At 58.7% G+C, this 12,519-nt stretch overlaps 1 protein-coding gene across 5 annotated transcripts in view; it reads left to right on the forward strand.

Moving 5' to 3' along the window:
* The window catches only part of ZC3H18 (zinc finger CCCH-type containing 18), a 43,197-nt gene that overhangs the window by 29,127 nt on the left and 1,551 nt on the right, over positions 1–12,519 (forward strand). For 3 of the 5 annotated variants that reach the window (XM_061386989.1, XM_061386991.1, XM_061386993.1), the window contains 9 exons: positions 5,708–5,899; positions 7,353–7,478; positions 7,858–7,962; positions 8,924–9,067; positions 9,377–9,436; positions 10,385–10,545; positions 10,700–10,899; positions 11,302–11,398; positions 12,407–12,503. In XM_061386989.1, the coding sequence (XP_061242973.1) occupies positions 5,708–5,899; positions 7,353–7,478; positions 7,858–7,962; positions 8,924–9,067; positions 9,377–9,436; positions 10,385–10,545; positions 10,700–10,899; positions 11,302–11,398; positions 12,407–12,503 (1,182 nt within the window). The remainder of the gene's footprint in view (positions 1–5,707; positions 5,900–7,352; positions 7,479–7,857; positions 7,963–8,923; positions 9,068–9,376; positions 9,437–10,384; positions 10,546–10,699; positions 10,900–11,301; positions 11,399–12,406; positions 12,504–12,519) is intronic. The other 2 variants (XM_061386990.1, XM_061386992.1) reach the window with 1 other exon arrangement.

Consider the following 12,519-nt stretch of genomic DNA (forward strand, 5'->3'; position numbering starts at 1 on the left):
CTTCTGCAGGCCTCCGGGCCAGCCCCCGTGTTGCTCATTTGGAGTCGGCACCCCCACCTTCATTGAGGCTCACCTTCGTGATTGGGCCTTTCCAAGCATCTTGCCCACTTCTATAACTGGGCTGTTTTTAGAGCAGAGCCTTTAGCCAGTTCTGTGAGAGGATCGCTGTGACGGAGGAGCACTTCCATGAAACCTTCTCCCAGCCAGACCGGCAGGTGTGTTCTGTGGGTAGGACGCCGCAGAAAGGAGGATGTTCTCAGACAGGTGGATGAATGTCATTCCAGACACAAATAGTAACCGGGACCTTCCCGAGGACTCGCCCAGACTGCCTGTTATCTTCAAAGCTGTTTACTGAGCATTCGAGTGCAGTGAGAGGTTTGGGGTCCCTTGGGGTTGAAATGGCCAGCTTCTCATCGCCTAGGGACCAGGGTTCTTCATGAGGCAGTGCTGTTCCCACTTCCTCACACTCCCCATGGCCTGGCGACTGTCACCTGGATGCCAGAGAGGTGACCTGCTCAAGTGCGCCCACCCGGGAGTCTCAAGGCCCTGGGAGCATGGAGGTTACTGTTCAGTTGACCAAGCCACGGCCCACGTGCTCCGTCTGGCTCAGACTGGTGCTTGGCCAAGGGTGATGGCCACTCAGGTCTCCTCTGACTTCCGTGGGACACATCAGGTCCCCCTCTGCTTTCGGTGGCCTTTCCCTCCCTGTTTCCTCGAGCACCTCACCTCTTGCTGTGGCAGCTCCACCTTCAGTGCCATCTGTCTTACTTGTGGAATTCATGGGATCCCATGGTGGTGTTACCCGCCTTTGCTAAATAACACCGAGGGTTCCAGGCTCTCACACCCAGACAACTGCCATGTTGGCCAGGCCACAGGGGCCTCCCGTTCCGCACTGGCTCCATCCTTGCACTTAAGGAGTTTGATCCCAGCTCGGACTGTCTGCTAGCAGGAGACACACTTCCTGGGAGCTAAGGAACCTTGTTTATCTTTCTCATCTCATTCCTCTTTCCCAGTCATGGCTTGCTTCCTCCTCTGGGAAAGTTATGCCCAGGGCATTCTCGAGGAAAAGTGGATCTGTGTGGATCCTGTGTTCTAACTTCTTGACTGATGATGCACAGAGTTTGCCCAAAAATGGAGAGACTTGTGGTCTCTCTCAAGTTCTGACCCGAGTGCCTACAAGCGGCCTTGGTGGGAACTGCGTCAATGCATGAGGTCACAAGAGCAGTCAGGCTATGACTGCCCTCCACGGTGGGAGCGCCCTGGGCCTCAGGGCCACCCCAGACTAATGCTGCTCCTCAGCATTAGTGGGCTTGGGAACGATGGGCCTCGCTGTGGAAACAAAGTCTTCAAGGCCCCACCCAGAAATTAAAAGTCCAACCTCGAGGTGGAGTCAAAATTTGTTTTCAAGTCTGAGGAATAAAGCGATGGGTCTGTGGTCCCAGATGCCCCTCCCTGGGAACTGCCCTCACCGTCCCAGGCCCCTGTGGGGGGAGTCGGGGGGCCTGTTTGCTCCCTGCTCATCTGTGCATGGGTCCCTGGGAGCTGCTGGCCTGGAGGAGGCTGCTGGGCAGGTTGTCCAGGCTCATGGCATCCTGGGGACCATCCTGGGAGCCGGCTCCATGTCCACGGGGACCCAGGGTGACCTTGTCCAGAGTTTGGAGGTGAGCAACTCGTGGGGAAGGGCCCGTGGGAGGCGTGAGCGAGTGCAGTGGGTAAACCCACTGACGTGCTGCCCATTCGCTGTCTGCGCGTCTCTCTGAGCTCATCACCCTTCCATCTTAAAAGAGAACCTTCCTCCTTTTTATCTTTTCTTGTCTTTGACCTCAAGCTAGGCCGCTGCTCAAGGGTTTTCAGGCACCCCGACTGTGACCGCCGCGCCTCACACCTCTGCCCTGGTGTCTCAAGGGGACTCAGGCCCTTTGCTCCTCAGTGTCCCTCTCGTGTGGCCTTAATAAAGGCTCAGGAGCCTGGCAGATAAGACTGCTCGTGGCTTTGGCTAGGGGGAGGGCTGCTCAGAGATTATGGGAAGGTGTTTCCTCCTCTCTGTTCAGAGGGCTTATGCAAATGCCGAATCTGTTCTGTCAGCTTTCAGTGCCAGCATGGCTGACGGCTGTCCTCCTCCCAGCTGTCCCAGCGCACGCAGGTTTCCTCCCGTGTGGCCCCAGCTTCCTGTGGGCGGGTGGCCTGTGGGAAGAGCCCGGTGTGCCTGCCGTCCCGCGTCCCCATGTAGTTGCTGTTGCGGCTGCCTGGTTTCCCAGGTCTCTTTCCGCTCTCCTTGGTGTTGTCGGAGAGCAGGATAGCCCAGGCAGTAGCTGCATGTCGGGCGCCAACTCGGCCCCATGCTCTGTCCCTGTTCCCCAAAGCCTGACAGCGCAGGCCTGCCTGGTGCCCCTGCCCTTCCCCAGTAGTCTAGGGACAGCTTCCCCAGTCAGTATTGTGAATGAACTCTCTTGATTGTTCATCCAGTCCTTCTTCCCAAAACATCTGTCTTTAAAATGATTGTTTATAGTTTGTATCCAGGTGTGAAACCACTTCTCCCTGGTTTTGAGACCCCAGTCGGGGGAGGCGATTTGGGGCCCAGCTGGCTCATTCACATCCCACTTTGGTCTGCAAAGTGCCCTCCCTGTCCCACAGGTATTCCACCTGCATGATTTTCTGTATCCAGGTACCACCTACACTATTGATTCATATTTTAAGATATTTCCCAGGAATTCCATGGTAGCCCAGTGGTTAAGAGTCCATGCTGTCACCGAGCACCCACGTTCAGTCCCTGGCTAGGGAACTAAGACCCCACAAATTGCGTGCTGTGGTCAAAAAACCTTCATGGGATTAAAAAAAAAACTTCCACCTTTTAAACTTAAATACATTTTTAAAGGAAATTTTACACCCTTAACATGTAACACACAAGGTAATTTGTCATGGTGAGTCACTGTAGAAACAAAGTAAGAAATAAAAATAGTTTTCTTCATACTAATTAAAATCAGGAGCCTGGTTTCCCACATTTTGGGGAACACGGGCGGACTTGGAGAATGGGTTCCTGAGTGTCCTGGGCTCGTTGTCGAGCTAAAGGAAAGTGGCATGGGCCTTCAGCTCAGTCAATGCAAGGCCAGCTCTGGCCCGTCCATGACACTAGCCGGAGATGTGGAGCTCAAGGGATGCTTCCAGGTCTGGTTCTGGCGCTCATAAGATAGCCAGACCATGTTACTGCAGCCAGAGTGAGGAAGCCTTGCCTTTCAGAGGTTGGGGGGCTGCGCGGCCACCTGTCTGGCCATGGGTGCTGTGTTCTGCGAGGGGAGAGGGTCCAGCGTTCTTTTGCTTCCCTGTTGCTGACGCACAGCCCTTAGTACTCACACGGCTCCAGTGTGAATCACACACGCCTTCGGTGCCCAGCTGTTTCTCTCTCCCTGTATTGGAAGAGCCACAGGTTGACAGAGCTGGGCCATTTTGATGACTCATGAAAATACCAGTGACCAAGGTGTTTCCTTTGCTGTTGTCTTTTCAGAATGAGAACAGCACAGGAAGTGTAAAGGTGAAAGCAGCCTGGGATGGCCTGGGACTGGCACAAGTCAGCACGCGGGTTTCACTTCCTTCCTGGACTCACTTCCAGGAGGACACGCTTGGAGCCAGCGGGGCAGTGGCTCAGCATGTGGAGGCCGAGTTACAGGGTTTTATGCCTCCATTCAGTGTCCTTAGGGTGGTTTTAAATGCTGGATGTTGTTCCTGGTGGGGGCTCTTAGCAGATAGTTGGCATGGCATTGGTGGATAGACTAATTGAAAAGTTCTGAAGATATCAGCAGGCGGTGATTTTTTATGTTGTGTGAATAAAACTGATGTTTTGCTAGCACTCATGGAAAGTGGGGATAAGTGTCAGGACCCTGTTCATATGTCCGACACGGTTCTGATCCAGAGCCCCACGGGTCAGGCAGGGCTGACAGTGCTGCTACAGTTGTTCTCTAGGTAGATGGGCAGGACACTCCAGAAGCCTCTGAGAATTAGCATGTCTGGAATTGTCATGATGTGGTGGTCCTGTGTGCAGATCAGATTCTGGAATAAGAAAAGACAGATGAATGGGGGAGCACAGCCCCTCTGAAGAAGAATCTGTGCCTGGAGATGGCATCACCCACACCTTCTGGAGGGAAAGCAGGTTCCCTGCCTGTGGGCAGGAAAGTGCCAGGCTCACAATATCCACACACACCCCCACCCTGGCCCGCACAGAGCGCGGCAGTCAGCACACCACACTGCAGGGGCAGGAGAGGGGTTAAAGAAGAAAGACAGTGCCTCTCAGTCAGCTAGAAGCCAGCCTGGCTCAGGTGGAGAGGGCTCTGTGAGCCTGAACGAAGCTCATAACACTTGGAACAAGTGTCTGCAGCGCCAGTGAGCGGAAGCCGGTAGCCTGGGAAAATACCTGACAGCAGGGAGTTCCCATCGTCATACCCCAGGAGCTTCCTGGAAGACTGGCCAAGCATGGGCATGGCCGAACCCCCAAGTGGCCTCCCGGAAGCGCTCTGTGTGCAGAGCTCTCAGGAGTCAGGTGTGCTCCTCTCTGGGCACGGTGGTGCTCCTGGTGACACGGGACCCCAGTGTCCCCAAGCAGGGAGTGTGGGGCAAGCACCACGCTGAGCCCAGTGTGAAATGCTTTCACTTCCAGGGAAAATATTTGATAACTTAGCAAGAACCTGTTAAAAGGTTGCCTCTTGCAGCCCCCTGATTCCACATCTTAAAAATTTACCCTCAAAAAGACAAGGCATTCATAAAGACTTAATAGAAAGGGTGACTTTATTGTTTGTGTTTTTAAACACAGAAATAGCTAACGGTAGAGAAGCGTCCAGGTTATGTGACACCTAACGGTGAAGCACTGCTGTCCGTGGCCAGGCAGGTCCACTCCAGGTGGGGCTGTCTCCGAGCAGCCCTGGCTGTACCTGCAGGGTCCTTGGTGGAGAATGAACACAGGCAGAGGGGACACTCAGACACGCTAGGAACGGCTGTGCCAAGAGAGCCGGATGACGGGGGTTATTGCCCTGCTTCACTTTCTGTGATTTTTATCTGATCGATGTGTCACGAGGCCAGCAGGTACCTTGGTATTGAACTGCTGTTGGTCTGGGACCCTGTGCTCTGGGTGTTGCCCTGCCGCCCGGCCCCCACCCCTGTTCATGTGCTCAGGACTCAGCTGATCCCACTCTCCTGTCAGGCTCGGCTGTGAGCGTTTCCGACTGGTGGTGACCTGTGGTGGGGGCAGGTTGTTCTGACACTGTTGACTTGCCCTGCCTGGGAACAAAGGAAGTATCCAGGGCTGAGGTTTATATTTACAGAGTTTCTAACTCACTTGAAAACCAGGATTTCTTCAGTCACGTTAGCATCCTAAGTGCTGACGGTGCTGCCATCGTGCGCCTGTCTCTAGGGCGCACACGCACGGGCCCCTTCCTCCCGCCCTGCCCAGCGTCTGTGCTGTGGGCAGGGTGGGGATTCTGAGGGGCACTGCTGGGTGGCCAGCTCCCTCGTGGCCCTGTGAGACAGTGCTCGTGGAGAGAGCCCCGCGTGTCCGGTTCCGGGGCGGTCTCCCGTCGACAGCGCCTGCTGCCTTGCGTGTGGCATCCCTGGAGTGAGCCCGTAGGTCCTGGTCTCTCCCCCCACACAGTTTCTTTCACCAAATGGCAGAGTTGTCTGGTGGGAGGTGGCCCCAGACCTGTTAACCCCTCTGTGATTTCAGCCGTCAAGCTGAGCCGCCAAAGAAGGAGACTGCGTCCACAGGACCCCAGGTGAAGAGAGCCGACGAGTGGAAGGACCCCTGGCGCCGGTCCAAGTCTCCGAAGAAGAAACTCGGGGTGTCAGTCTCCCCTAGCCGCGCTCGACGGCGTCGAAAAACATCAGCCTCGTCGGCCTCTGCTTCCAATTCCTCCAGGTAAGGGAGGTCAGCAGGACTGAGTGTGTGTCTTCTCAGCAAGGCCGGGTTCTGGAGCATCGCCAGCTAACAGGACTGACACTTAGCACTGAGGCGAGGCCTCCATGAACCCCAGAATAAACGGTGAGGTGAGCCAGGGTGCAGGCAGCCCAGAGCGGAGCACAGGCCTGGGCAAGGGTCAGCGAGGGAAGAGGCACTGCTGGCGGAAGAGCCAAGAGCAGCCTGACCCGGTGTCCAGTCAGTTCACCCATCTCCTGCGAGCTCAGGTCAGCAGCTCTGAGGTGTGTGTGTGCACCAGGTCTGCACAAACGAGGACGCTGTGGGCGGTGAGAGTGGGGGCACTCTCTGAAGAGGGAGGAGGCTGGAGGTGTCTGTGGACTCAGCATTTCCACTACCTGCCCTGGTGGACACGCAGATACACACGTGTGTATCTGCCTGGGTCAGACTCGCTCATCAGCACTCACGGGGACATGTCCTGGCTCTGTGTCCGAGGGCCTGGGATCTGTGTCACTCTTCACAGTGAGCATACCTAGCACCTAGATCTTGGTTTCTGAGCACCTCTCCCACGAGAAGGGGGCTGGACCGCAGAGTGTCCACAAGGTGCCCCTAGGTGGTGTGTCTGCATGAGCGGGGGTGCGTCTTTGTGAGAGAGGGCATGTCTGTGGGAGCAGGGGCGCGTCTGTGTGAGAGGGGGCATGTCTGTGGGAGCGGGGGCGCGTCTGTGTGAGAGGGCGCATGTCTGTGGGAGCGGGGGCGCGTCTGTGTGAGAGGGCGCATGTCTGTGTGAGAGGGGGCATGTCTGTGGGAGCGGGGGCGCGTCTGTGTGAGAGGGGGCATGTCTGTGGGAGCGGGGGGCGCGTCTGTGTGAGAGGGGGCATGTCTGTGGGAGCGGGGGCGCGTCTGTGTGAGAGGGGGCATGTCTGTGGGAGCGGGGGGCGCGTCTGTGTGAGAGGGGGCATGTCTGTGGGAGCGGGGGCGCGTCTGTGTGAGAGGGGGCATGTCTGTGGGAGCGGGGGGCGCGTCTGTGTGAGAGGGGGCATGTCTGTGGGAGAGGGGGCGCGTCTGTGTGAGAGGGCGCATGTCTGTGGGAGCGGGGGGCGCGTCTGTGTGAGAGGGGGCATGTCTGTGGGAGCGGGGGCGCGTCTGTGTGAGAGGGCGCATGTCTGTGGGAGCGGGGGGCGCGTCTGTGTGAGAGGGGGTATGTGGGAGCGGGGGTGCGTCTTTGTGAGAGGGGGCATGTCTGTGGGAGCGGGGGTGCGTCTGTGGGAGCGGGGGCGCGTCTGTGTGAGAGGGCGCATGTCTGTGGGAGCGGGGGGCGCGTCTGTGTGAGAGGGGGCATGTCTGTGGGAGCGGGGGCGCGTCTGTGTGAGAGGGCGCATGTCTGTGTGAGCGGGGGCACGTCTGCGCTAGCAGGGCAGGGGAAGACGCCTCACCTCTGCTCTCCCCGGGCCAGGTCCTCCTCACGGTCGTCGTCCTATTCCGGCTCCGGCTCGTCCCGCTCCCGGTCCCGCTCCTCGTCCTACAGCTCCTACTCCAGCCGGTCCTCCAGGCACAGCTCATTCTCAGGCAGCCGGTCCAGGTGAGCTGTGGGGAGAAGTGTGGAACCCAGCTGAGAAACCTGGGGGTTCTGGCGATCCCAGGGTGTGGGGCTCACCCATAGCCAGCCCTGTGTGAGCAGTGGGTGACGCTGGACCCACGACAGAGCCGTGTCTGAGCTGTTCTCACAACGTCAGGGACACTTTCTTCACTGCTGACCCTTCCCCCAGGCTGTGTCCGAGAGCCCCATGCTCGGCAGCGTCCCCGCCAGCTCCCCCATGACAGCTGACGGGGTGCTGTCTGCCCCCAGCATCTTTCACCAGAGATGCATTTCAGGAAATGAGCACGAGCCACCCCAGGCTGAGTGGTTGCCCTTCGGGGCGTGGACGGTGGGGTGCCCCCCTCACACCTCTGCTCCCCAGCAGGTCCCGGTCCTTCTCCTCATCCCCATCGCCATCCCCGACGCCCTCCCCACACAGACCTGCCAGAGCCAAGGGAGAGCCAGCTCCACCTCCCACGAAAGCAGGGTGAGTTCTGCCAAAGGGCCCTGGGGAAGAGGGGCAGGCCTGGCCTTTCGATTTCTGGACCTCAGGCCATGGGCCACGTTTCTTCTCCATTGGAGACATGGCCCTGCCAGGCTCCCTGTCATCCTTTACTTTCTTCACTGCTCCTGCCATTGGTCCTTCTCAACAGACATGTCGAAGGGAGGGGTTAGAAGCGTCTAGAACTTGGCACATGAACCGCATGGCAACTGGCGTGCAGGGTCAGGGAGCACTGCCCCCGACACTGGCTGTCCCTGCACAGGTCTGCCCCAACCCCGCTGCAGGGCTTCCTCCTGAGCAGGGTCAGCTCTGGGGCCTCGGGCAGCCCCCTGTTAAAAAGTGAATGGTGTTGGGGTACAGCCTCCATCCCAGACACTGCAGCCACCTCCCCAGTGCCATCGGCCGCGAGACCCCAGCGCAGTGCCGGGCCCGGCCCCAAGCCTCACAGGTGGGGCTGTGTGTGGGCAGTCCTGCCACCGCTCTGGGCAGCTGCCCGTAACCCAGATGCTGTGTCCCACCGGCAACTTCGCCCACACGTGTTCAGGGCGCTCAACACTGGCAGGGTATCTTCCCCATGCAACAATGAAGAACTGCTTTGGGGCCATTTTCCTGCCTGCCTAAGGTCCCCACACATGAGCACACCCAGCCTTCCCTGAGGGCTGCCGCCCCCGCCATGTAGGGCAGGGGTCAGGGTGCCATTACTGAAGGAGTGTGGCCTGGCTGGTGGGCTGTCCTCCAGAGCTCTCCCAATGGCCCCCATCTTCCTCCTTCTGCCTTTGAGGAAGAGGCAGGTGATGCTTGGTGTGGGGTGGGGTCTGCAGGAAACAACGCCTCAGGGCAGGGGGCAGGGGAAGTGTGTGTGTATGTGATACCCACTCCCCGAGGTTGGCCAGCAGGGCTGAGGCCTGCCCAGCAGGGTCTCAGCTCGCTGTGTCCCACATGACAGAGAGAAGCTGCTAAAGAAGCCAGCCCCTCCTCCAGCCCTACCGCAGGCCCCCAAAACCACCACTGCCCCCGAGCCCACCAAGCCCGGCGGAGACCCTCGGGAAGCCAGGAGGAGGGAGCGGCAGGCCAGGAGCCCCCCCAGGAGGTGAGTGTCCCGCCTTCCAGAGCTGGGGGAGGGGTGCTCCCAGGGACTCGGCATGTCTCCCAGCCTTGGTGTCCCAGGAGCTTGACGGCGGAGTCCCTTCCTGGTGGTGGCAGGGGAGTGGGAGCTGGTGGGGGTGTGGTTTGACTCACTTTGAGAGGGAGTCCTCTATAGAAGAAATCCGAGTCCCACCTGATTTCGGTGGCCAGTCCCTGGTGGAGTGTTGGTCTCGGGCCAGTGAGCCCTGGCTTTGGGGGCGCCGTGTGTTGAGGCCCCAGAAACGTGAGCCGCGGCCTCTTGGTTGTGTTGCAGGCGCACGGTTAGCGGCAGCGGCAGTGGCAGCAGCTACAGTGGCTCCAGTTCCAGATCCAGGTTGTTGTCACATCTCTCCTGCCCCCATCCCATCCCGGCAGCCTCTGCCTGCAGTCAGGGTCCAGGAAACCCTGCAGAGGCCACCTCGGGTGGGCGCGGCCCCTCCCTCAGGCTGGCCCTCCGGCTCCGCAGAGCTCCAGCAAGGACGAGCAGGCCGAGGCAGCTGGGGGACAGCCTATTGAAAAAATCTGAGACAGGAACAAGCAGAAGAGAATTCTGTCATTTAGTTTAAAAAGAAGATGGTATCAGATTAGCCCTGAGATTGCTTGAATTCAATTTTCTGTTTCACTTGTAGGCAGCATGTGGTATACACATTTGCCTGAATCTCTCCGAGTAGGTCTGCAACCTATCTAACTTTCAAGAAGACAGGGCTCTGGGCTTCCCTGGTGGTTCAGTGGTTAGGAACCCACCCACCAGCATAGGGGACACGGGGCAACTGAACCTGTGCACCACTAGAAAAAGCCCTTGAGCGGCAGCGAAGACCCAGCACTGCCAAAAATACTACGTACAAAAGGCTGCCTTTTGCCTTCCCCGCTGGAGCTCAGGACGTGGGGTGGGCGGTTTTCTCAGGGAGTGGAGCCCTCGTATAGCCTGGGTTGTGACGGGACTGGACCGAGGAGACCATCCATGTCTCAAGCCTCCTGACTGAGGAGACCATCCGTGTCTCAAGCCTCCTGAGCCAGCCCCTCGGGGCATCTCTGACACAGCGTCTGCTCGTCCTGCATCCCTTCCTTGCCCTCTGTTGTGTGTGGGTCACACCCAGTCGTGCATCCCTGCCCAGCTAACAGAACGGTCACCATGAGCACAAGGGCCTGGCCCCAGCCATGTAGGCGTCCCCTCACTGGGTGGCACCTGTTAACTGTCCAGAGCCCCTAAAGAGTCAAGCTGGTGGGTTCGCCTCCCTTGGGGTTCGGGACCGTGTGGGCACAGACGTGTTTGTGTGTGCAGATCGCTGAGCGTGAGCAGTGTGTCCTCGGTGTCCAGTGCCACATCAAGCAGCAGCTCAGCGCACAGCGTGGACTCGGATGACATGTACGCAGACCTGGCCAGCCCCGTGTCCTCGGCTAGCTCGCGGTCCCCCACCCCAGCCCAGACCAAGAAGGAGAAAGGTAGGTGCCCACAAGGTGTGCTGGGCCTTGGGGTCCAGAGAGGAGAGGTGGTGTGGGTTGGTCATCCGCTGTCTGTTGATGACACCTCCCCAAGACAGCACGCAGGCAGCTGCCTCACTGGAAGAGAGGCTGAGAGGGCATTTTTCGTTGGCAGGAAAATCTAAGAAGGAGGACGGTGTGAAAGTGGATAAGCGGAAACGGGATTCGTCCACACAGCCGCCTAAACCCTCAAGAACCCCCGCGGGTGGCAGGTCCTCCCAGCAGCCCACCACCCCCCAGCAGGCACCACCAGGCCAGCCCCCAGCGGCCACATTCATTGCCCACAAGGAGATCAAGTTGACGCTGCTGAACAAGGTGGGGCTATGGGCAGTGCTGTTGGGACCCCAGGACCCACGGCTGGGCCAGCTAGTGGCTTTCCACACTGCCTGGCTCGTGATGCCCTGATGGACAGCCTCATGGGCAGCGCCACGTGGGCAGGGGGTTGATGGTGGGAGATGAGCCAATTACCACAGGACAACCCTGGGACATGGGTCGGGGGGCAGAACAGACATGGCCTCTCTGAGTTGGCATCCACAGTGCCCAGGCGACTGGAGGGCCGAATCCCATCCCTGGCATGGAGGCCCGGAGACCATGGGCCCTGCCTCACTTGGGGCCCTGCGGCCCAGGGGCCCCCAAGGAGGGCCCGCGGGAGCAGAGAGCAGGTGGCTGCCTGCGTCCGCTCAGGCCCTGGTCCTGACTGCACACCCGTCATTCCAGGCCACTGACAAGGGGAGCAGGAAGCGCTACGAGCCCTCAGACAAGGACAGGCAGAGCCCACCGCCAGCCAAGCGCGCCAACCTCTCCCCAGACCGAGGTGAGCCTCTACCTCTGGAGCCGCACTTCCTGTGCCCTGAGAAGTGTTGAAGCCCCCAGGGGGCTTCTGACCGGGTGGTCTGCATCCGTCAGCATTTAGTTTTAGAAGTGAAAACCATAGTACTCGTAACAGTAATAGTAATACGATACTGTGTTTTGACACAAGTAAGGTTTTTTTATGGAAAATACATTTTCACAAACAGAAGCTAGCAGGCGTAGCACTGGTTTTTTGTGATGTGTTTTCCCCAATCTCCTTATGGCTGGGGTCGTCTCTTGTGATCACACAAGTTGCTCAACCTAGGAAACCCCACCTGGGCTTGTGAGGCCATGAGCATGTGGAGGGGGTGGCATCTCAGTGCTGCAGGGCGTGCCTGGCCGCCCCCATACTGCTCGGCCCAGTTGCAGAGAGAGCCACTGGCCCAGGCAGAGCCTCTTCCTGGCTTGCTCCACTAGTAAAGTGAAACCCCAAGTGTTGCCAGAGCATCTTTCCCCCTAAAATAGGAGAGGGCCCAGCATACCCCACCAGGAGCAGGAGGAGGACACAGTGCACCCCTGAAACACACACCCCCGCCCAGGCCGCCCACATGCCTCTTGAGTGGTGGGACGCCTCTGTGCGCCCTCACTCGGGCCCCACACTCAGGGCAGCAAGCACTTCTGTTCTTGATCTTACTACGGTCTGTAAGCAGCCGTGTGTTTTTGTTCCACTTGAAGACCTGCACTGTGAGTTTCTTCCAAGTCAGTGTAGGAGGGTTTTGGTCTGCTTGGCCTTGCATACTGGAAGCTCTTTGTTTTGAACGACACTGATGGTGGCTCAGGAAACCAAAACCCAAATTAGACCTGGGTACTTTTGAGAATGAGGAAGCTGAACTGAACAGCCGCTGCTCTCTGGCGTGGGGTCACCGGGGGCCAGAGAGAGGCTGCTGCTTCCCTGCGTGTGCCCGCTAGCCCCTGCACAGCTGGGCCCACATGGAGCTGGGACCCTGGTCTTATGTTGTCCCCTGTCACTCAGGTTCTCGGGACCGGAAGTCAGGTGGGAGAGTCAGTTCCCCGAAGCCAGAGCGGCAGAGGGGCCAGAATTCCAAGGCCCCCTCAGCCCCGACAGACAGGTGAGTGTCTCCCCAC

This window comes from Bos javanicus, chromosome 18, assembly GCF_032452875.1.
Source record: "Bos javanicus breed banteng chromosome 18, ARS-OSU_banteng_1.0, whole genome shotgun sequence".
In the NCBI taxonomy this organism is placed as follows: domain Eukaryota; kingdom Metazoa; phylum Chordata; class Mammalia; order Artiodactyla; family Bovidae; genus Bos; species Bos javanicus.